At 32.7% G+C, this 23,852-nt stretch overlaps 1 protein-coding gene across 1 annotated transcript; it reads left to right on the top strand.

The window, feature by feature from the left end:
* The first annotated feature begins 215 nt into the window (after nucleotides 1–215).
* LOC140040104 (uncharacterized) lies at nucleotides 216–23,762 on the top strand. Its single transcript, XM_072085788.1, has 17 exons — nucleotides 216–710; nucleotides 3,229–3,385; nucleotides 3,581–4,092; nucleotides 11,130–11,322; nucleotides 11,716–11,870; nucleotides 12,972–13,126; nucleotides 13,484–13,670; nucleotides 14,052–14,182; nucleotides 14,819–15,007; nucleotides 15,585–15,722; nucleotides 15,993–16,240; nucleotides 16,555–16,655; nucleotides 17,065–17,239; nucleotides 17,606–17,729; nucleotides 17,987–18,037; nucleotides 21,189–21,335; nucleotides 21,682–23,762. Exons 1-17 carry the CDS (start codon nucleotides 323–325, stop codon nucleotides 22,423–22,425), a joined length of 3,795 nt encoding a protein of 1,264 aa, XP_071941889.1. The 5' UTR covers nucleotides 216–322; the 3' UTR covers nucleotides 22,426–23,762.
* The last annotated feature ends 90 nt before the right edge of the window (nucleotides 23,763–23,852 follow it).

Genomic DNA, 23,852 nt, shown 5'->3' with positions numbered 1-23,852 from the left:
TATTTATACATCTTGATTCTATATATACATCTTGATTCTATATATACATATCTTTTTCTTTTGTCAATATGATTAATTTATAAATATTTTTAGTTTTTTCCCGTCTTGGGGATAATTTTGAATAATGTAAATTAAAATGTTATGCCTTGAATCGTATAAACAATTATTAATTTGAATATTCAGAAAAGTTATTTTTGTGGATTATTTAGGTTTTACGCTTTCATCCTCAAGAAATCAATAAAAGAAACTAGTGATGTATGACGCAAGGCAAAGCTGTACTAAGTGTTGCTCCTCACAATGTAACATACTTGTGTGTTGATTGATGGAGTGTACAAGTACGATGGACACATCAGCGCTAGAGATTGCAAGCACTCTTGATGCTGATGAGGAAAATGGTTACAGTCATGATGACAGAGATGAGGGGACACAGAGCAGTAATGGTTTTAGCCATGAAAACTGCAATGAGGAGAAACAGCACAGTAATATTCGCAACAATGATGACCATGGTAAAGGGACACAACGCAGTAATGTACACAATAACAATGACAGGGATGAAAGGAAGCAGCTCATTAATGGTTGCAATCATGATGACAGGGATGCAGGAAGGCAGCACAGTAATGGTTGGATATTCACAAGAGAAAGAAAATCAATGCTGGACGAGATATCCAAATTATCAGCAGCTAAGCAAGATAAAGTGATGAAGAACAAAGGTACTATGCATCTGATTATTTCAATGTATCATTTTTATTTATCATTTTAACAACTTTTTTTCCCTTTTTACAATTGTTTTTACTGGACTTGCACACAGTGGTTAACATAGAACTTGTCATATGCATAGTGCCACTTTAACCATATTACAGTATAATGTACAGCTTTCTATGTCTCTACCTACAGTGATTAGGTTTCCATTGAAAATCCTCGGCATTTTGTTTTATTTTCTGTTGAACTTTGTAATTTTTGTTTCCATGCCAAAATTGAAGAAATCAAAGTAAAATCTGTTGGGCTTAGTGAATGATTTATACACAAACAGACATTACGACATTTATATTGTTTTTTGGCTGACATAATTGTGTGATGTTTTGTTTTATCAACATCAAAATTCCCTTAACATTTTGGACTTATAAACTAATGCACATAGATGATAAATGATGTTTAATTGATATTTATTGTTTGGATGTTAAAGCCTTTAAATCTCTAACATATTGTAATAGATTTACTGTAATTGATTTTGCCTTTCAACATCATTACTTTGTAAATTCTTGTGTCAAGTATATTACTTAATTGCTTTAGATGTTTGTATACAGTATCAGTCAATCTCAGTCCAAAAAAATTAAAAAATTATATACAAATGTTTGATCCCGGTCAAAAACTAAAGTGAAACTAGATTTAATTCGTCCGTATGACGAATTATAGGTTATATGCATTGATTTAAATAAAGATAATTGATTTTTAAAAGATATTTTGATTGAATGATTTTCTCAGAATCTTTAATTATTTATAATATATGATAGGACCTTGCTAACGCGAATACAATAGCCGGTATCACAATCCGATCAAAAATCCCTCTGCGTATAATGTCATAAACCACATTTGTTATAATATATTATATTACATAATAATAAAGACATAAGTTACTTTTTATCTAGATTTCATTATAAATCATGTGTATAATCTATACACTAAGAAACAAACAACACGGATAATAAAAAAAAATCTTATTTCGTTTCCCCAAGGTGAGACTCGATCTCGGTACCTTGAATGCCATAGACACGAGCCCAGACCACCGAGCCATACACAACTGACTAAAAGTTGTAGAAAAATTCCTCCGTGTATTTACTATGCAGTAACCACTTTGGTGCAGACAGATTATTACATACCGCAATGAATTCTAATTTTTTACTATGACGACATCTCTAAAAATGTAAAAAAATTATGCACTGTCAAATTATATACTTTCAACTTTAATATATGAACTTTTGAAGGAAGAAAGTTAATGTTAAGTTTGTTATTTTGACCCAAGAAAATGTCATAATTTGTTTGATTGTCGAAATTAATTAAAAACAATTTAATATGCAATTAATTATGATTTAATCAACTTTTGTTCCCTTAATTTAATAATAAATCATACAAAAGATACATACACTTCAAGAAAATGAAATAAAAAATAGGTGTTCCCGAGCATTCTGACGATCTATATTAATTTTAAAATTTAGCATATTTTCACCATTTTGTTAACTTACACGTGCGTAGCCTGTCACTTTTAACATGCTCGTATAACGCAATTTCGTGTTGAAAAGTGAATAAAATATGATATTATTAAAGAAAGGTTGTACAACAGAAATCGGACAAAAAGAGTGCGCATTAACGTATAACGCGCAGTGCGCGTGCAAAAATCTGCGCACTCATGGCAATTTTTTAAACGCTTAAAATTGCCTGAAACATACTCTAATTTCATCGAAAATAAATTGACAATTTTGAAAATTTGAAGCGCGCGTACGCATGCGTTATATGCGCTACGCACGTAATTATATTGCCATATGATGAAATATGACCTGAATTTTATGAGTACCAAATTTTGTTTAAAAGTGATTCACTTCGCTTTGTTCATCCAGCAGACTTCTTCTAAAACCTGGACCCCGTTCCAGAACTCGGTTTTACGGTGATCGTGCTTTCGCTGTCGCAGCCCCAAAACTCTGGAACACTCTACCACTCGAAATACGCTCATCAAAATCTGTTATCACATTTAAAACTAAACTCAAAACTCATCTCTTCAGAGAAGCATAATCGCACGCTACTACTTGCACTGATCTTGGAAAACACAGCGCTTTGAAACCTTTGTCTCTTGCGCTTTATAAATGTTATTTATTATTATTATTATTATATGATTACAAACGTAATTTTGTTAAACCTCCTGTTTAAAGAGTTATCATGAAGAATGAATAGTTTATCAAAAAGACAACCACCACTCCTGTGACAATCCTGGCTACTGGCTTGCATGTCAGCAGTCTTTAAAAAAAAGCCTAACACTAAAGTTGTTCTTTCTAATTTTGTATCTGAAAAATATAACATGTTTTGGCTACTGTCTTGCATGATGATACAAATTTACACTGAAAATTGTTAGCAGTCTAAAAAAAACCTAACACTAAAATCGTTTGTAATTCACATTTAATTTTTGCATAGCAATTAGTTAAAGAATATTTAAAAAACTGTACTTTTATATTTTGTCAGAGCCTCTTACATGGCGAATGGAGATTCAAGAACGAATTGAACAAGAAATAGCACAACGTGTTCGTGAGGCGCTAGATACGCCACCGCTGGAGAGAATTAGACGCAACAGAGAAAAAGCTAAAGTACGTCGTTTACATCAAGTACAACTAGCTAATCGGTAAGTTCATTCAATTCAATCAAATTGCGTTGTATCCATTTTATTGTAAATAAATTTCAAAACATTTATTTACAAACTCTACAATGGTACAATGACAAAAAAAAACAATAAAAAAAATTGTAGATTTATTTTATTTACATTTATTTGGTTTATTATTATACCGTTTCAATTTCTTACATTTTTTTAATTTTATAGATCACAGTCAGTCACTTCTGTAGAAGAATTAAAAGCACAAAAATCAAAGAAACGTAACAAAAAGAAACGGCAACCATACCGTAGGTTTGCCACAAGCACCGCTTTACGTTCATCAGAGAGAACGTCTGATGATGAAGAAATTAATATGAACGAAACATCTGTTAATTTGAAAAAACAGAACTGGACAAATTCCACCCCTGTATCATCGCCAGAGGCGTTATCAAAAATTGTATTAACAAGATCTTCAACAGACATGAAAACTTTGCCAGGAACGACAGAAACTCCTTCAGAAAATGAAACTATTCATAGTTATACCAAAAAAGGATTTAAAAGTTATGTGGAACACAAGAAGAAAAACAATAAAATGAAAGAATTGTTGAAAGAGGATAATTTTAATGGAGTATTGATGACTAAGGATGGACCGTTTTGGCCTCCTGAATACACCCCAGTTGTCCCTAAACCACAGCACATTTTAGAGCTACCCAAGAATTATGAACTGTTATCAAATAATGGTAAGTACAAATGTGAATGACCTAAGTGTTTAAAATGATATTTAGTGTGTGTGATTTTGTTAGCTGCTTTCTAATGAAATGGCAAACTTTTATTTAACACAAGCATTCATGCAAGTCCCTCATATTCTTTTTTTTTTCCATTTCAATGAAAATTGTGGTTTTGTGGTTTTACTACAAAACATAATTCTTACAAACCAATATTTTGATTTAGATGATTTATGATAAAAGGATGGGTTTATTTGAAAACAAAAAAAAATTATGTCAATTTTTCTTTGACAAAGATGATTCAGGCCCTGTTCAGACCCATGGCGTTAGACCGTTTTAGCGTACGACGCTAAAAGAATGTGTGTCTGAACAGTTGGGGATTAGCGTACAACGCGTCGTACAACGGTTGTAGCGTTGTAGTGGAAAACGGTTGATAGTACCGTTTTAGCGTACGACGCTACTCTAAGTCAACGTTGTATCCAATCAGAACGTTTCCTGTTATGACGCGAAACAAGGTTTGACCTAGGCTGACATCTTGTATCGTCAATGTGTGAGATGGATCATGATTTCAATAACAAAAAGGCCAGAATAAATAAGGCCTAACTACACTACAAATACAACTGTTACAAAGGCTACAAACTACTATCAACTGATTACCATTATATTTTCTAACAAATGACATAAATACATGCACCTTGTATTTAAACATAGGGACTACGATCCCATCCGCTTTTAGGCCTAGCTAGGCCTAGAGCCATTCACGCATTTCATTCAAGCTAAAAACTAGCGTGGGACATCAAGTCACTCATTCATACAAGGCAGACTAGACTGGACAAGTTTAATGCTGAAAACCCCCTAACTCCTAAAAAAATCAGTAAACAAACAAGAGGAGCTGTGTCCCTTTTATTAGCAAGTTAAGGGTTATTTTCAACCGACTGGACCAAAGAATATATATCTTTGACTGGACTGGATAGACTAATCACAATCATTTTTTTCTTCATCATTAGCATTACGAGGCCTGCTTTATTTTCGTAACACAAGAGCCTGGGGAAAATGTTTTTTACTACAAACAAAATAAAAACAATAGAAACAGAAATTTGGCTTTACTATATTTTTCTTAAATAAATGCTGAGGTATGTTTTATTTACGGCACATTTTGTCATAATTTTAGGGCTGAGATCTAGGCCTATATACAGTGGAAATAATGATGAAAACACGTGGGTAAGAGCACATGAATATGCAACTAGAAACAACCTGGATGACGTACTTCCGTTGTAACGATAATCGTACGCTATGGGTCTGAACACCTCGTTTTTTTCTCTGCGGTTTGTAACGTGACCTTGATAGTAACGTTGTACGCTAAAACGGTCTAACGCCATGGGTCTGAACAGGGCCTTAGTGTTGCGTTTCTCAGATTGAGAAAATGGTTGGAAATGGTTATTACCCTTTAGTATTATTACTGTATCACCAAGCATTAAAACAGCATAAAAGTTCACATATTGTCAGAGTGTAAGGACCCCTTGACTCGTACAAAGTTTCTTCTCTGAATCCTGACAAGCCCTTCCCATCCACCATTCCTCTGCCAAATTGTGGAATCTAGTATCACACATTTAAATTCTATCAGAGTGGAAAACTAAGTTTTTAGTTATTGACATAATACAGTAGTTCATTCTTGATAAAACCTTTTGAATTGAAAATAAACCCATTCTTGCAATTGTAGCTGTTTTATACACAGCATGCATTGGCTTTTGGTGCTATACTTAGACTATTTCTATTCATATTTGCCTTTTTCTTTTGTTTACCAAACACGAAGGTGTCCAAGTCAAATTTTCCCTTTGTATGCTTCATTAGATTAGCCCTACGTCATGTTGTCGGCTTAACGGTTTGTTGAGACTAAATCAAATTCTTATGAAAGTATGACCCAGTTTTGTTACTATGGGTTGAAAGAGTGGAATGTTTTGAAAAAAACCTTAATGGACTAATTCTGTTTATTCTCTCCAAAATCTGTTCGATTTCATTAGAATATTATGACCCAGTTCTGTTACTATGGGTTGAAGGAGTGAATTCTAAAAAACCTTATGGACTAATTGTTGTGACTTAAATATGGTAGTGATATGACATCATCGTGTCCATGGGCACATACAATTTTTTTGTCACATAAAGTTTGAGAGTGTAGACAGAGCTTTATAGTACTGTACAGTATGTATTCTGTCTACTTTCTCCAAAACCTGTGTAATTTCATTAGACAATTTTGACCCACTTTTGCAAATACTTGGAGCTTAATTGGATTTCATCATAGGGTTGTAGGCTTTATAAATAATCACTTTAAATGCTCTATTAAGGATCTAAGGATATTATATTAATACTATAATATGGTGGACATTGCTTGGTGATGATTTCTGTGAAATGTCAACATTTTTTTTAATGAAAGTTTGCAGATGAGTCTCCCAGAGAGGCCAGATACTGTAGCCACATTGCCGTCTCTCTTAACTAATCTTAATTACAAAAAGGAAAAAAAAAATCACTTATGTTGCCTAAAATATTGTAAAGGTTGTTTTTGGATGAAAAAAAACGTATTTTTATTGGACTACACAACCATAACAAATCTCATCTTTTTTTAAAAATTGTTTATTGTGAATCTTTTCTGAAATGCCAATGACTTTAACGCATAATTTACTGTGAATTTTAGTATTAAAATGATTTGGTTGAATAAAACTTTTGGATTTTCTACCTCAATAACAATAATTAAAACAATTTCTGGTTTACGGTTTTGAGATTTTCTTAGAAAAAATTAACAATACAACTTATTCTATTGGAACCACACATCCAATTCCTTGTTCTGACGAATTGTTGTTTAATAATAAATTCCTTTTTTCATAGAAATGTTATCTCAATATTTTTGTTTTGATGTCATCATTTTGTCTCTTATCGTCATGGAGCATAAATCAGTTGTGAAGAGGGTTTAATTGTAGTAAACTCCTGTTCACATTTCGCAATTGTCAGTGTTTGTGGAAAACATCATATTTGTCACATTTTTTTTGTAATCATATTGCATGACGTTATTTGCGAACAGCATTTTTATTTCATAGTCCCTTGTGTGTTTTTATAATGTTTTGCTAGGTGATGTAGTGTAAGGGTATAAAAGTAATATTTCTCACATACTAGTCTATACTGTACGTAGAACATCCTTGATGTCGTGTGACCCCTTCCGAAATCAAGAAGATGACACCCATGTACTGTACAAATTTCGTCAGGCGTGTAATGTGTGTGCAAAGTCTGTCATTAATTTCAATAAATTTGATAGAGAAATGATAACACTTGTACGTCTTATGCCTGTTGAACATTAATAGATGCTATTAAGCAGTAATCTGAAGTAGGCCTGTGTATCTAACCTCTTACCCACACACGCAACCATTTGTCTATTTATAAAGTGCTTTGATGGTCTTAGTATAGATAGATTTATTAATATTTATACTTAGGGAACATTTGCAAATTACCCATAAATGCTCATCAAATTTTGAGAACATTATGGATTTCATAGTGCAATTGATCAAAGATTGGGCTAAATCACCTATACCAAACTAAAACACTGTTGCTAAGCAACACTACCACCCCCAAAACAATCTCTAGTATTGGTTAGGGGCAATATTTTGATAGAAACTAAATCTTTATTCAAAATACAATGCATTCTGTTATACTTTCTTAAGGTGTTATATTTCAACTATATTGTAAATCCAAAGGCAATTTACTGTAAAAATGACAATGCTGTGGGTATCATTGGCTGGATCTCAATGGAGATACAAAATATATTGAGCAAAAAGCCAAATCAAAACCATTAAGTAAAACAGCCAGAAAAATTGGCAGAGCTTTCGGCAACATCTGTTCATCATTGCTAGTGTATATATATTATACACTTTCATTTAAAATAAATAAATGTTTAGTGTCATTCATTCATTCATCAGTGGAAAATTATTTCCATATATTGTCATTTTTTTATAAAATATACATAGACATTATGTTTGCTCTTGATTTATTATTATTTATTAGTTTGTTTATTCAACAGCAGTATTCAACCTGGTAAATTTTTATATATAAAATGTTTCCACTCAAAGATTTTCTCATTTTAATCATTCACATAAAAAATGGCACTAGGCAACTTAAGAAACATTAATTACCGGTAGGCCTATTAAGTATCGACATGCTACAGTGGTATAGCAGGTGATATGTACATCAAATTGGCAACATGTTGCATTATACAATACATAATTGTTTCTTTATTACTAACATCCTGTAGCCAAAATCCTATAAATATTCATAAATTTGTGAATCTCAAACACTGTATTTTTGTCATAAAAACATCAGATTAAATAGTTTATTTTAAATTATTACATAAATAAACCTATTTAGGTCAGTATGCTTTAATGGGGTTAGGAGATGTTGTGGTCCTTTTGCTAAGAAACTGACTAAACTTGGCTGGGGACAGGTTGAAAATTGTAAGAAAACAAACAAATTATATTCAGAAAGTTTGTTACTGTAAATATATTTTTTCTTTATTGTTCAAAAATTAGAAGGAAACTTAAAAAGAGGGCGCTATTTAAGTGTAACCAATCCTAAACTCCATGAACCAATGTACTTAAGTTAACAATGACACAGAAGCTAAGATCATGTTTGTAATTGATAGCGTTTAAGTAATGTGTGTTTATTAGGTGATTTCAATGAGGTTGTTAATTAGATTGTGTCAGTGTATAATGAGTATGAAATTTAAGCTATGTTTAGATGCTCTTGTTTTCTATTTGAGTTTAATGGCAGTCTGTGGGGTTTCCATTGTGGTTTAGATTCTGTGTTCAAATACGGTAACAAACACTTTGGTATAAACTAATAGAATACACTTGAATTTTTAAAAAGGGAAGACAAATATAAATATTAAGTTTATAAATCCCTAGAGAGAAATGATTTATGTCTGGTCAAAGATACAAAAGTTTCATAATTCATTACACTAAAAAATATGTGGATACAGAATGTTAGGTTGCGTGGGATAAACTTATTATGGTCAATAATTCCCTACAGTAGAATTTCACATACAACATTACATATGCAAAAATTACTCTGAAGGTGAAAATTCTATTCTTCAATCTAATAATCCTTTTCTATTTTGTTTATTTTGTTTTAATGTATTGTGTATTTCTGTATATATGGTCAGTAATTGCAATAATAAGTTTTTGTTTATTTCTTTTTAGTCCAATTCTCTCTATTTAATAGATATGTTGAGAATTGTTAGTTTTATTTATGTGAAATAATATAAGGCCTTTGGAAAAATAAAAGATTTAAATAAAAGCGTGACAAATAACCTGAGGGAAAAACAAACAAAGGAATTGAGCAAACATGTCATTTCAAACTGTTACCATGGAAATAATACAGTTTGACAAAAGGTGTGTTCACATGGCAGGTGCGACCGTCCTTTTGTACTTGCGAGAAAATTGCTTGTAGCGGTAATAACCTAGGTGTGAAGATTCCTCTCATATTGACATAATACTTTTACGATTGTTTAACATCGGAATTTACACATTTACACAGGTTTATTTATTGTTTTGGGTTTGTTATCATTTGTAGTGTACTGTTGGAGTGATATGTACTGATTTCATACACTGTTGCTAATCATGACCTTTGACTTTTCTGTGTTACACTACAATACTTTGGATTATTTGTATTGTGATTGATAAAAGTGTATCTATGAAACGGAGCGAAACACAGACAGAAGAATCATCAAATGGAACACAAGAATAACCGAGCGAAACACGGACAGAAGAGTTACTGAGCCTTGACATAATCTAGGGTGGCTTGCTTAGGAATTCTTTGGCCAAATATTCTTGTTTTTATTTGGTTGAAAATTTGTTCGATAAAGCTCTGTCATGATTAATTGGTAAACTTAATTTCATTCTGTATTTTAGGTTTATCATGGCATAGAACTACTACTTATCAACTTACTTAGAAACCCTACAAGGTATAAGCAAACACTCAAAATAAATCAAAGATTTTAACGGACTAGGATTTAAAATTAGCAAGAAAGATAATGGGCTTTAGGATTACACGATAACAAGAAGTGCACACTCAGCCATCCTAGTCAATATTTGTTATCTGTTCATCTCTATTATCAGTTGTTACTATGTAAACATATCTGTGTCGGCATGGACAAATCACTTCAGTTGTAACTTTAGGCTATGATACCTCTCATTTGTGATTATATCCTAATTATTGTGCCTAGGCCTAGACTTGGTTTGTAATCTACTGTTGGTACGCATTTTGATCGCAAAGCCTAAATTAATTATTGTGCTTAGACGTTGTATATAAACTAGTGTTGAAAGATTAAACATGTGGATATAATGATGGACCTTTGCCTCTCTGGAAAATCTTCTTCTAAGCCTAGTGCAAGCGGCAACCAATCGCAACAATCTATGGCTAAAGAGAGCCTAGAGCCCCTTTCAGGATCCTCGCCCTTCCTAAGGCGTGATTTCTGGCAGTACACCGTATGGGATAAAGGACGTGGCGTTGTAGGTGGTCCTTTTTGGCCTCTATGTCACCCTAGTTTTATCTTTCAAACACCATCTCATTTGAGAACGGTACCAAGTGAGCCTGAAGAATTAAATGGTAGGTGTATTGAATACCTCAGACTATTAGTGTGTATTTTTTTATTGATTTAATATTGTATGATTAATCTCTATCTACACTATCAAACTAAACATCAAACTTGACAAAAAAAGGTGTAGCGTGCCTAAATATGGTAGTGGTATGAACAAATATGGTAGTGATATGACATCATGTCCTTATATGGGCACATCAAATCTTTTTTTACATAAAGTAAATATTTTTAAACAACCACAAATCCTGGTGGCTGTGGTTTGACCTTTGGTTTGGACATTTCCTTTAAATATTTTATAGATTTGTTGATGGATGTATTTTCTTTTTCATATTTTATAGATTTGTTGAAGAATGTATTTTCTTTTTTATATTTTATAGATTTGTTGATGAATGTATTTTCTTTTTGATATTTTCAGTCCCCCAAAAAGCAAGAACCGTCCACAATCAACGCACACGCTGGTTCCGTCCTTGGGATGGGTCACTGATGGTCTACGATTCTGAGCGGTCATCTCGGACAAGTGCCATTCTTGATGTTCCTGAGGGTTGTTGTTCTAGTCTTCTATTTGAATCACGGTTTGAGTCTGGCAACTTGCGTCAAGCAAAGCGAGTGTAAGTTGACAAACATGCTATTACAGGACATGAAAATAAGTTTTAAGGCATTAACATCATGCTCAAAACATGGTCCATCTGGTAGCCTAAGGCATTAACATCATGCTCAAAACATGGTCCATCTGGTAGCCTAAGGCATTAACATCATGCTCAAAACATGGTCCATCTGGTAGCCTAAGGCATTAACATCATGCTCAAAACATGGTCCATCTGGTAGCCATTGACATAAAGAGGGTTGTTGAAACGATGGCGTTTACATTTAAAACTTTCAAAATACGTTGACATTGTCTATTTTATTATTCATTATTTTTTGTTTGTTTTATCACTTTAATGTTCTTTGTTACCTGTATTTAAATATAATGAGTAAATCAAATCAAATCTTTTTTCTTGTAGAGGTCAGTTTGAATATGAACTCCTATTAAAGACTGACCTGTACACCAACAGACACACCCAGTGGTATTATTTTCGCCTTCAGCACATGGTTCCTGGAGTAACGTATAAATTCAGTATTATCAACCTACTCAAGCGTGACAGTCTTTATAACCATGGTAATTCAGAATTAATTTTTATTACACTAGGCAACACCAAACAAAGCAGAAAAGTCTACACATGCTTACAAACCAATAAGTGTTGTGATAGATTCCCACAACTACACCACTCTCTGAAATGAGGGTGGTTACCAAAAGGATTCAGATTTCAGATTCAATATACTGTAAATATATAACTTCTACTTCTCATACCAAACAACAACACATAACTCGCCAATTACAGTCAGAAAAAACATGCTTTCAAAACTGAGTCTCATATGAGTTTAAGTAGTGGCGCTATATTGGCTGTCAGAAAAATCCTGGAACTGGCAGAATTTGAACCATGGGCCCTGGTAATTGTAAAATTAAAGTCCAACAACAAAAAAACAATCTTTCATTGTCTTTGGTGTCAAAGTCAAAGCTATTAAAATAATCTATTAGAGCTTTAAGAAAGATAAATATGAAAATATATGGTATAGAATGACATTGTTGATTGAAGGAGGGCGTGAAAGTGCAGGTGTGGGAATTGTTTTAAAAGAAGCCGGCCATCTTAAGCTGGAAATGATAAACATGCTCACATTTGTTTGTATACAATGTATCAGTAGTATGTACAAGTATGAGAAATCACACAAACAATATACATGCCACACGTCACAGTAGTGTATGACGTCAATGAAGTATGGCAGGATATAAAAGGATGGGTTATATTATCTGGGACAATTCAAATTTTTTTGTTTACAACAAAAACAAATAAATATCATGTAACATTATCATAGTACTGACCTTGATCAGTGAACAATTATTAGCCTTGTGTTTTTATTTTATTTGTTTGATAGATTTTATATTTTTATTGTGTTTGTGTCAGTGGGTGTGAGAATATATAGACATTTAATACTACCCAATCTTTTTATTGCATCAAAAGTAAGCCCACAGGATTTTTTTTAAACATGGCACATTTTAAAATTAATGATCTAGTTGGTTTACAATATTAATGAGGTGTCAATTCAATAAAACCTACTAAATTGCTTGAAAAGAAGCACATGTGATTGTTTTTGAGACAATTATGTCATTACATTTTTAAATAATTAAAAAAAAAATGTTTAAATTAAATTTTCTTGACAGGTATGCGTCCTTTATTATACTCTGAAAAGAAAGCGACATTGAAAAGTATCGGATGGGAACGCAGCGGACATCATATAAGCTACAGACGCAACTACACATCAAGGAACCCACTTCTACACCCCGATATGACTTACTATGTTTTAGAGTGGCAAATGGTAACACCACTTTTTTACACTACTTTTTTGTTCTATCTTTTTTGTTTCAATAAAATTATGTTGAAGGATAAAGCTCTGTCTACACTATTAAACTAGTTTTTTTTCTAATTAGTTATCAAACAAGTGTGATGTGCCCAAATAATAATATTGATATTCCTAAATATGGTAGTGATATTATATCATCATCCATATATGGGCACATCACATTTTTTTATAGTTTGATCGTGTAGACAGAGCTATAGACATTAAGACATCTTTTTTATCTTTTACTCCCTCTGTGTTTAAAGTTATATATAATATATATAATATATATAAAGTATAGGAATATTAATTAACTAATTATTTGTCATCTTGTAGGAATTTGACCATGAGGAAGACACTTGCTACTTAGCTCATTGTTACCCTTTTACATTCACTGATCTTAAAGAACACATCGACTCAATCATTTCTGATCCAGTTAGAGGGCGCTATTTACAGCGAGAAGTGATGTGCGAGACGAGAGCTGGAAATAGCTGTTACCTTTTAACTATCTCCTCATCTAATGGTAATAATTCCTATCATATAATGGAAATAGCTGTATACCTCTTAACTATCTCTTCATCTAATGGATAATTGATTAATTTTTTAAAGATATTTTACAGTTAATTAATGGTACAGTAGTGTTTATTTTATCAAAGAGATCTATAGTATTTCAAAATTTAACTTCCTTGTTTTTTCTATTGCTAAATTTACATATACTTAAAATATTATACTCAATTTTGTATAATTATTTTTAACTATTGAGAATAAAATGTCATTTTCCATAATATGTTAAACCAGCTATTGTCTCACACAGTGTTACTTGAATTATATTCCTTAGTAAAATTATTTTTATAAAGATAAAGGTAAACATTTTTAATAAAAGAAACCATTGTTTCTCATACAGGTGAAGAGGTTGAAGACAAAGAGAAGAAAGGTGTTGTAATCACGGCCAGAGTACATCCAGGAGAAACTAACTCCAGTTGGATCATGAAAGGGGTCATTGACTTCCTCACAAGTCTAGACCATGATGCTCAGGTAGGAATTGAGCCTCTCTCAAACAGGATGAAATGACATTCCCAAAAGTGTCATTCTAATGGACTCCTGATTCTTACAGTACTTTCAATTGTGTACTCACGTTTTGTGGTTTTATTTCACTATTTACCATGTTATGTACACCACATATAAGGTGTCGCTACTTAAGTAGAACCACATGCAAACATAAATTTTAATTTTCACTGTTACCCATGTCATAGGTTAAATAGGAGATTTCCCCAAAGAACTGATTCACAAAATAGTCCCTGTATCAGGGGATTACCACCTATCTGATAGAACAGTGGTTAATTTACTATTGGTAATCCTTGGCCACATGTGCTTAAATACTTTAAAAAAAATCTCTATTCAGTATTTTGGAATCAATTAGCTTCTCACCTTAAAAAGTGAATACATATCTAAAGTCTTGTCTACACTATCAAACTTTATGTGACAAAAAATGTATGGACATGATGATGTCCTATCACTACCATATTTGGGCACATAACACTTTTTTTGATAGTGTGGACAGAGCCTGATTAATGACAGGATATGAACCCTGCACCCTGTGACTACAGGTATAAATCTTGAACCTATTCCATTCTACCACTTATTATACCATTCTTTTACTCCTTTTTCTAGGAATTGCGCAAAAACTTTATATTCAAAATTGTTCCAATGTTAAACCCGGATGGCGTAATTGTTGGGAATTATCGGTGTTCGTTGGCAGCTAGAGACCTTAACCGAAATTATCGAAATCCTCGTAAGGAATCTTTTCCAACGATATGGCACACTAAACAAATGTTGGAAGCATTCTCGCGGCAACGAGAGGTGAGTTATTTGATGACGATAAATTTATACTATGAAAGCTTGTTGTATGATAGTAGGTAGGTGCTACATATCAAGCTTGTTGTATGATAGTAGGTAGGTGCTACATATCAAGCTTGTTGTATGATAGTAGGTAGGTGCTACATATCAAGCTTGTTGTATGATAGTAGGTAGGTGCTACATATCAAGCTTGTTGTATGATAGTAGGTAGGTGCTACATATCAAATTTGTATTGTAGTACAAAACGATAATTTTCTTTTTATTTTCATAGTTACGGAAGTTCTCATTTATTGAATTGTTTTTTTAAAAGGAAGATTTAAGAGATGTAATGGAACAAGGCAAAACATGCTTTATTAAATTTAATATTTGATAATTTATTTCACTTTCGATGGTCGTATTTATTCAAAATTATGTTCGATAGGGGGCGTTTATTTCGAGGGAGGCGTTTATTCGAATAATTACGATATATACATTCAACTTCAATTTCTTTTGTTTCAAAGTCATAACAGTAACATATAGATACTGTATGTTTTCTGTTTTTATAATTCAGCATTTTACCACATATTTATATTTTGTTTAGGTACTTGTGTACTGTGATTTACATGGTCACAGTCGCAAACATAATGTGTTCATTTATGGATGCGACTCTAAAGGAACGCAAGCTGACCCAGCCAACTTTCTTTGTCTTCGTTTGTTTCCATGGCTAATGTCGCGAAAGGTGTGTAACCAATATTTGTTTTTTCAAAACAAAATGTGTTTAAAAAAAATAAAATCATTCAAAGCATTAAAAAATAGAGTTGAATATTATATGTGTGTTTTTATTTTTATTCAGGTCAAACCCAAAATTAGTTATTGACGTTGGTCATATTAAACGTTTATAATGTATTAAACAGCCTCATCACATAAGGGAGAAATAAATTTGTTTCAATTGATAGAAATTCTATTTTTTTGTATTAAATGAAATGGATTAAATTATGTCTTCGTTTAGGCACCAGATAAGTTTACGTTCAGAGGCTGCAAGTTCCAGGTTCGTAAATGCAAAGAGTCTACAGGGCGTGTAGTGATGTGGAGGCAGCTTGGTATCGTTAACAGCTTCACGCTAGAGGCGACATTCTGCGGCAGTAAGAACACTGCTATGTCCTCATCAAGACATTTTAACATCAGAGACTTTGAGGAGTTGGGTCGTGAGTTTGGACAGGTTATATTGCAGTATCACACAGCTAAAAACAATCAGAGGTACGCATAATGATTTGACAATTTATTTGTCATTTCTAATCTTGGTTGGGGCAGATTCTTCTTCTCACTGACTTACTTGTCTCTACCATTTGAAAATTAATTGATTTCCAATATATCACTTATAGTTAGTTAGTTAATATAGCACATCATCTCATGCACTTAAACCACAACCAAATGAAAGATGAAACCAAAAAATAAAGAAATGATTGAGAAATAAAAACAATGAAAAAAGATATTTCTTGCCTTCTTGTTTTATACTCCATATATATACATTAGAATTGATCTGACATATTCATTCTCGTATTGTTCCTAAGTTTGCATTCAGAATTGATCCTTGAGATGACCAGAGACATCACACACCAAGTACTGGAGGGCCGGGGTGTGATGCCTGTACGACTCATGAATTATTGTAAAGGTAACATTAGTAAAAACTATAATGTTCTTAATATTTAATTTGGATCCTAGTATTATTGAGAAGGCACATTGAATGTTTGTGAAAACAATTGTTAGTACTTTCGATCTATTGGATCAACAATAAAAAACAATTTCTCTTCATTAATTTTTTTTTAGTCAACAAGCGACTTCAAATTTGTGCTTCTAATAAGCCTTCTAAAAAACAACACATTTTAAGTAGGGCCAACGAATAAGAGCATCTGTATGTTGTTATTTTCTGATTTTCTAATGCAAATATCTTACCCATTATAATAACACCCTGGAAATAGAAATACATGTTCTATAAGCACCTCACAACAAGTATTGTAAGCATCTGAACAATCATTCCTATAAATATGGTATAATCTAGTAATAATCATTTTTATGCTTAGGTGGTAAAGAGCAGCCAGAAATTGGAAAAGAAAGTGAAGCCAAAGACAGCAATCAGAATGTTGTAAAGAAAGAAGACATGGAAGCATTGATACTGCAGATAACAGAAGAGACATTTGAAGGATGTGTTGGCATTCTACAAGACTTGGATGCTTTACAAGAATTTGCAGAATCTGAGTTAGTTTCTTGTTTCTCAAGTTTAATTGTTTGTAAAATTGTGTCAAATACAAATATGATCAAACTGTGACTGCTCTGTTTTAACAGTGACAAACAATTATGCCCATATTTCATCCCTACCATTTTGGGCACATTACACTTTTTTGTCCAACTAGCATAGGTTGCACAGAATAACAGTCATAAATTTGTATTATCTCATTGAAACTGAGCTACATTTATTGTAAGCTAATTCAAATATATAGACAGCAGTAGACACTGTTAACAGCGTATTAACAATTGTGTGAGAATTCTTCCTTTACTTTGTCAATCTCTTTACTGAATGACAAAGGTTGCACATTTGTTTTATTTATTATTTTAATGTTGTAGCACAAGTGATAGTGACAGCGGATCAGACTCAGAAATGCCAGCATCACAGTTGTCAGGTGATGGGCAGACAGTGACCAAATCAAAGAGTAAAAAGCACTCTAAAAACAGAGCTAAAACTGTACCTGTAAGTAAACAAACACAGTTTAATGATCTGAAGAACAAATTATTTGTATTAGTCGACAAAAAAAGTTTGCAAAGTCAGTTGACTCCTGTAGTTTGCAGGAGTTAGGCTGTGAACTTAGCCAATCAAACCAAATAACAGTCTTTTTAATCACGTGATCCGGAGAAGGACACCAGCTGATACTGGAAAACTTCTCCAAATAGCGGCACATTTTTTTGTTTGCTAGTGTAGACTTAAGAAAACATGTTGCTTCTTTCCAGATGCTTCCAGCACTAGCAAGATCTGGAAATTCAAAACATAAGATGAAAAAGGTATGATTCCTGATGAAATATTGAATTTATATCAAATTGTATGTAATCAAATATTTACTGTACATGTTGTAATGATTTATATTATTTCTGAAAGTGTGTTCCCTCTTCATCGTTAATAGCTTGTTTTCCACTAGTTGAATGTCACACGAACTGAATTTGAAATGTCAATTTGTGATGTACTTTAGTGGATATGTGCGCTGTATAAATTATTATTATTATTATTTTTATTATTATTATTATTATTATTATTATGCAAAAAATTGTGCCATGTAGGTTTGTCTTGGGACTGAATTAAACAATTTTTTTTTAATAGTCCTTGGCAATTTACTTAAAATGCGTGCTATTATATTTTCCTAGTGAAAAACAGGCTTAATTAATGATGACTAGAATTGATTTAAAAATAAATGTATTTTTTCCTCTTATGAGCTCAAAATCTTTTAGTATTCCTGATTAATAAATTGCTTTAAAATATTAATCTATCTGTGGGCCTCAGCAGTCATTTAGGAAATGGTTCAACAATAAGGATTCTGCTGCCCTCAACGGAACTCAGGATTCAATCAAAAATGAATCCTCGGAAAACAACAATGAAAGTCTCCCCCAACTCCCTCCACATAAGTTAATCCATATCAGCAAACGACAAAATACCGTGTATAAAACTCAACCGAAGAAAAACTATGTAACAATGATTGTACCACAAAACATGATGATACCGCAAGAATGCCACATGAGAAGGGGTGCACAAGATGATACCGCATGTTATTGGAGGAACGCATTGGACTTCAACTATCACGTAAATGAGTTGTTTGCGTTGCAGTTCTAACAATGTATTAATACTAGTGAACTTTGCACTTTTCACTACTTTGTTTTCACATTAATTTACTGGTGCAACGGTTTGTTACCATTTCATTGCAGCTTTTAAGTTTACCGTACTGACCCCGGTATAAGCCTGCCCTCAAGTATAATCACACCTCCGCCCCCAAACTGGACAGTACGATAACTATTTAGTATAACAGCAGTGTACCAGTAGTAGTACAACGAGGTGGCATTGCTAGCTGGCAACAGTCCTAAAGCTGATTTAGAAACTTGTACTTGCACAATGTCGTAAATGTCATTCATAAAATCGGCACAGGTTCAAGGCTCTTCTGTTAGCCATAGTTCTGAGAAAAGAACAAATCTTTTCAGATAAAAACTTAGAATGTACACATCTACTGTAGCTCTTGTTCACAATGCATCTTTCAGAAAGAGTAAGGTTTACTTATTATTTCTGCTGCGATACACTGATTCATCTCATCTCAGCCCTACTTAAACAATGTAATGCAAATGAAATTGCATCTCTTTTTTTGTTTATCTCCAGTTTAAAATGTGTTACAGTTAATAACTGTTCACTACAGAGTACACAGCAAAAATGTATCCTTGAGTTAATCTTAGCATTTTATTATGATATATTAATATTTCAGAAAGTTTCCGAAATAACTAGGTGTCCTCCAGTTGCTCAATTTCACTGTTTTGGGGTAAATTTTAACTTGTTCATTTGCAGCATTATGAAAACTCTCAGTTCCATCATGTATACATAAACATACAATGTATTGCTTGAAAATTCATTCATGTCCATTGTTAATTGCTTGCATTAAAAATAAACTTATTCAAAACAAATTAGTTGCAAACATTTGTGACTTCATATAATTTATTATTTTTATATTAAAAAAATAATTGCATGATGATCCATTTTTCTTGCTTCTACCAGATGTTTATGGAAGTATACAAAATATATATTTATGTATTTTTAAAAATTTAGTATCGATTTTTTGACAAGAACTCTGTCATCAGAAATTCCTGACAGAAGACCAGAATTGAACCCATTCTCCTTGAATATTAAGCATGCTGACTAACTACAATACCATTATTATTACTTTTCATAGTAATCTATACAATAAAGATATCTAGTGCTTGAATGAAGATCAAACCTGTATATTTTTAAATCAAAACTTTTCATTTCAGATTCACCAGCATGTGTGTCCATTGGCTTAATTTGTACACATTCCTTATTCATTTCAGATTAAAATTGTAAGGTCCGACTCCAATTAAACACCCCTCTTGGTCCGACTCCAATTAAACACCCCTCTTGGTCCGACTCCAATTAAACACCCCTCTTGGTATGACTCCAATTAAACACCCCTCTTTGAAATATAGTAAGCTCAGTCTAATTATAGACCAGACTTTTAGATAGTTAAAAAGTGCTTAAATGAAAAATGTAAGTCTTTATTTATAAAAAATTAGTTCTGAAATGGACTTGGGCATCCAAGAGTTAAAACAAAAACAAATGTTGATAAATTATCTAAGCAAAATCATTGACAAAGTTTGATTCTTAATTCCAAATACATTTCTTTAATTGGAGTCAGACTGGAAATAACCATTCACGATTTCAATAATGTAATCAACTAAAATCAGTCTTGTGTATTATGTATTATGTTTCTTATGTATTATTATGTTGTTATGTTGTAAATTAGAAATTCAATACAATGTTAACATTTTCACATATTTTGTAAATGACTAAATGTACACTATCACTGTTGTTTAACCCCTTCCAAAAATAATATGATTATTTGATGATAAGTGAGTGGCCGAGCGGTTAAGACAGTGGAACCGTAATCACGTAGCCATAACATCGGCAGGGGTTCGAGGCTCACTCACTCCATGGCTCTGGTGGTAGAACGAGTCTTCTCGGATAAGGACTATAAACCGTAGGTCCAGTGTACACAACTAGCTCGTGTGCACTTTAAAGAACATAGTACATCTTTCGAGACGAGTAGGGGGTTACCCCAGTGTATTAGTACATCACAGCCACTGATCACCAACTGGGCCCTCTGGGAGATCAGTCTTTGACTGAAGAGGTCACCCAGTATAAAGATAAAACAAACAAAGTTTGCTTATAAGACAAAAAATGGTAAATTTAACCAACAATATTTTATTAACAAAATTAAATTAACAAATCTTTTGAGGCTTTAATTGTACATTGTTATAATATCCACTTGTATGTTTACATTTGATTTCACAAATATAATTTTTTAATGTATCACTTAAATAAACCACATTTTTAACCAGATTGGTCGTTTAAAACTTACGAACTTATATTATTTAACATTTTTTTTAGTCAACCAAACAGAATTCAAATTCTGTGAGAACATCAAATGGCTTCTTAAAACCAAAATATCCGGCATTTGTGAACCGCTACATTGGACGAAGCAATGGTGGCATTCCGATGTTTACAGATGAACGGATCGGTGAACGCTCTGCAAAGGTGTAGATTAATTATAATATCTTGATTGATATAAATATCATTAGTGGGGATTCATGGGTACTGGATCTGGGTGGTCACTCTTAAAAAAAGATTATCTGTCTGGTTATTTAAAACAATGGTTGTTGGTTTTTATTTTTTTTCACAATTTTAGTGTTTGTAATGTAATCACTTAAATTTTACAATTTTTATATATTTGTTGACGTTGTATTGTACTTCAATCATTATTTGTATCCAAAACCTACCAAAAAGTCTAAAATTCAATCTAAAAATATTGCGTCATATGGTAATATCCTTGCACCACTAATTGCACTGTATTTCTGTTAACTGTTAAATATTTTCTTTAAAGCGAATGGAGAATGTACTAACTGCCAGTAGTAATGGTAATATGAAAGGATTGACAAAAGAAGAAGAATATGCACGTCTTGTCGCTTTAACACGAGAAATCCAAATACGAACTGACGAAACGCCGTTCAAACTGGTAGACAAACCGCAGTTTGATGTACCGCCAGCCGGTCCTGTTTTAATAAGACAGTCTTACACGCATGCTGGTCCTGGTATTTTGAGAGGTCCTCCTGCTGCAGTACAAAACGCTACAAAACTTTCAACAAACGTGTCTGATAAAAGCGATTCAATCAAAGTGCATAATGTTCTTCTCAATCAGCAGGTTCCAATAGAGAATATGAACTCTGACCTTTCCACTGTAATAAGCAGTAGAGGTAAACATTACAACAGCTCTTCTGATCTTTCAGAAAGAGTGTTAAGGCCAAACTCGTTCATAGGTTGCTCAAAAGGGCTACGTGTGGCTTCTGGTGGTGATGTATGTAGTTGTTTTGAATGCCAAGAAGCGGGAATCAAAACTAAAAGTATTAAATCACTCAAAGATAAGTCGGCTTACAACAATAACTTAAGTTCCCGTTTGGAAGATGAGAGTAGGAACTCAGTGTGGACGACAAACTCAGTTGGTAGCAGCGGTTATTTACAAGAAGACAAAGATGTTTTAAATAAAAAATACTCTGTGTTTAATGGACACCAATCAAAATTATCCAGCCATACAAATAGATACGTGCATGGGGTTAGTAAGGAGCTGTAGAGCGAGGTGACACCGTATTTAAATAAGACAGTAAGTATGGTACGTTTGAGAGGAAATAGACACATGCCAATCAGCCTCCATTCAGCAAGTATATATTTTAAGTACAGTACAGTAGGTACGCAAGCTGTTTTTGCACAAAATGGTAAAAAAAGAGCATGTCTCGACTCCTATTCATCACATTCTCTAGCTTGAAGAGGGCATTTCAGAAAGAAAGGCCTGTCCGCACCTGCTTGGACTTCCTTGGCTCATTGAGTGTCATCACAGTCAACAATCAATTTATGCTTGATTTTTAACTGACATATAAAGGAAGTTTTACAGTGTCCGCACTGTTGAACCAGAATTTTAGAACAGGTATCCACCAAGCTACATTACTTGACATTAATCAAGAACAGGTATCCACCAAGCTACATTACTTGACATTAATCAAGAACAGGTATCCACCAAGCTACATTACTTGACATTAATCAAGAACAGGTATCCACCAAGCTACATTACTTGACATTAATCAAGAACAGGTATCCACCAAGCTACATTACTTGACATTAATCAAGAACAGGTATCCACCAAGCTACATTACTTGACATTAATCAAGAACAGGTATCCACCAAGCTACATTACTTGACATTAATCAAGAACAGGTATCCACCAAGCTACATTACTTGACATTAATCAAGAACAGGTATCCACCAAGCTACATTACTTGACATTAATCAAGAACAGGTATCCACCAAGCTACATTACTTGACATTAATCAAGAACAGGTATCCACCAAGCTACATTACTTGACATTTTTGGATATATTCTATTCTTTTACAGTTTATCTGATTGGATCTGAGAAGACAAATACAAATTAAATACAGAAATCATAAATGTTATTAATCAACCAACAGTTCAAATGTGAAAGATTTATAGGAATATAATAATGGTATTCAAATAAAGATATAATATACCATCATTTTATAATTAATATACCATCATTTTCATAACATTTTATAATTAATCGGTATTAAATACTAAAAATCATGTTTAAATTCTGTTAGTCTAATGTGAATGGAATGTAGACACAAGGAGAAAAGCTAAATAAAATGAAAATATATATTTGTAGATTACTTTAAAAAATATATCCATTATTTGTATTTAATCATCATTCTTCCAACTAAAGTTTCCCATGAAATTGTTGACCAATTAATACAAATTATGATGCCTTGTTTTTTGTTTCAAAAAGTATATTTTCATTTTTACGATATTTCATGTTAAATTTCTTCATGTAAATTGTTCTTTCTCATCAGAAGATGTGCAATATATTTATATAAAAGATACACTTCACTTTATACCTTGAGTAGAGTAGTAAAATAAACAATTATGCATTTTAATAAAATATTATAAACTTTTTAAAGCATTGTGTTGAGACTTATGTTTGTTTATTG

This window comes from Antedon mediterranea, chromosome 1 (genome assembly GCF_964355755.1).
Source record: "Antedon mediterranea chromosome 1, ecAntMedi1.1, whole genome shotgun sequence".
Classification (NCBI taxonomy): Eukaryota; Metazoa; Echinodermata; class Crinoidea; order Comatulida; family Antedonidae; genus Antedon; species Antedon mediterranea.
The sequence above is the reverse complement of the archived record's forward strand: the minus strand, read 5'-3'. Positions and strand labels throughout refer to the sequence as shown.

Excerpts from the sequence above, each read along its gene's own strand:
- LOC140040104 (XM_072085788.1), top strand. The coding sequence starts at position 323 with ATGGAGTGTACAAGTACGATGGACACATCAGCGCTAGAGATTGCAAGC. Across the intron at positions 16,241-16,554 it reads ACAGCTAAAAACAATCAGAG|TTTGCATTCAGAATTGATCC; the intron begins GTACGCATAATG and ends ATTGTTCCTAAG. Across the intron at positions 18,038-21,188 it reads CAAAACATAAGATGAAAAAG|TCAACCAAACAGAATTCAAA; the intron begins GTATGATTCCTG and ends CATTTTTTTTAG.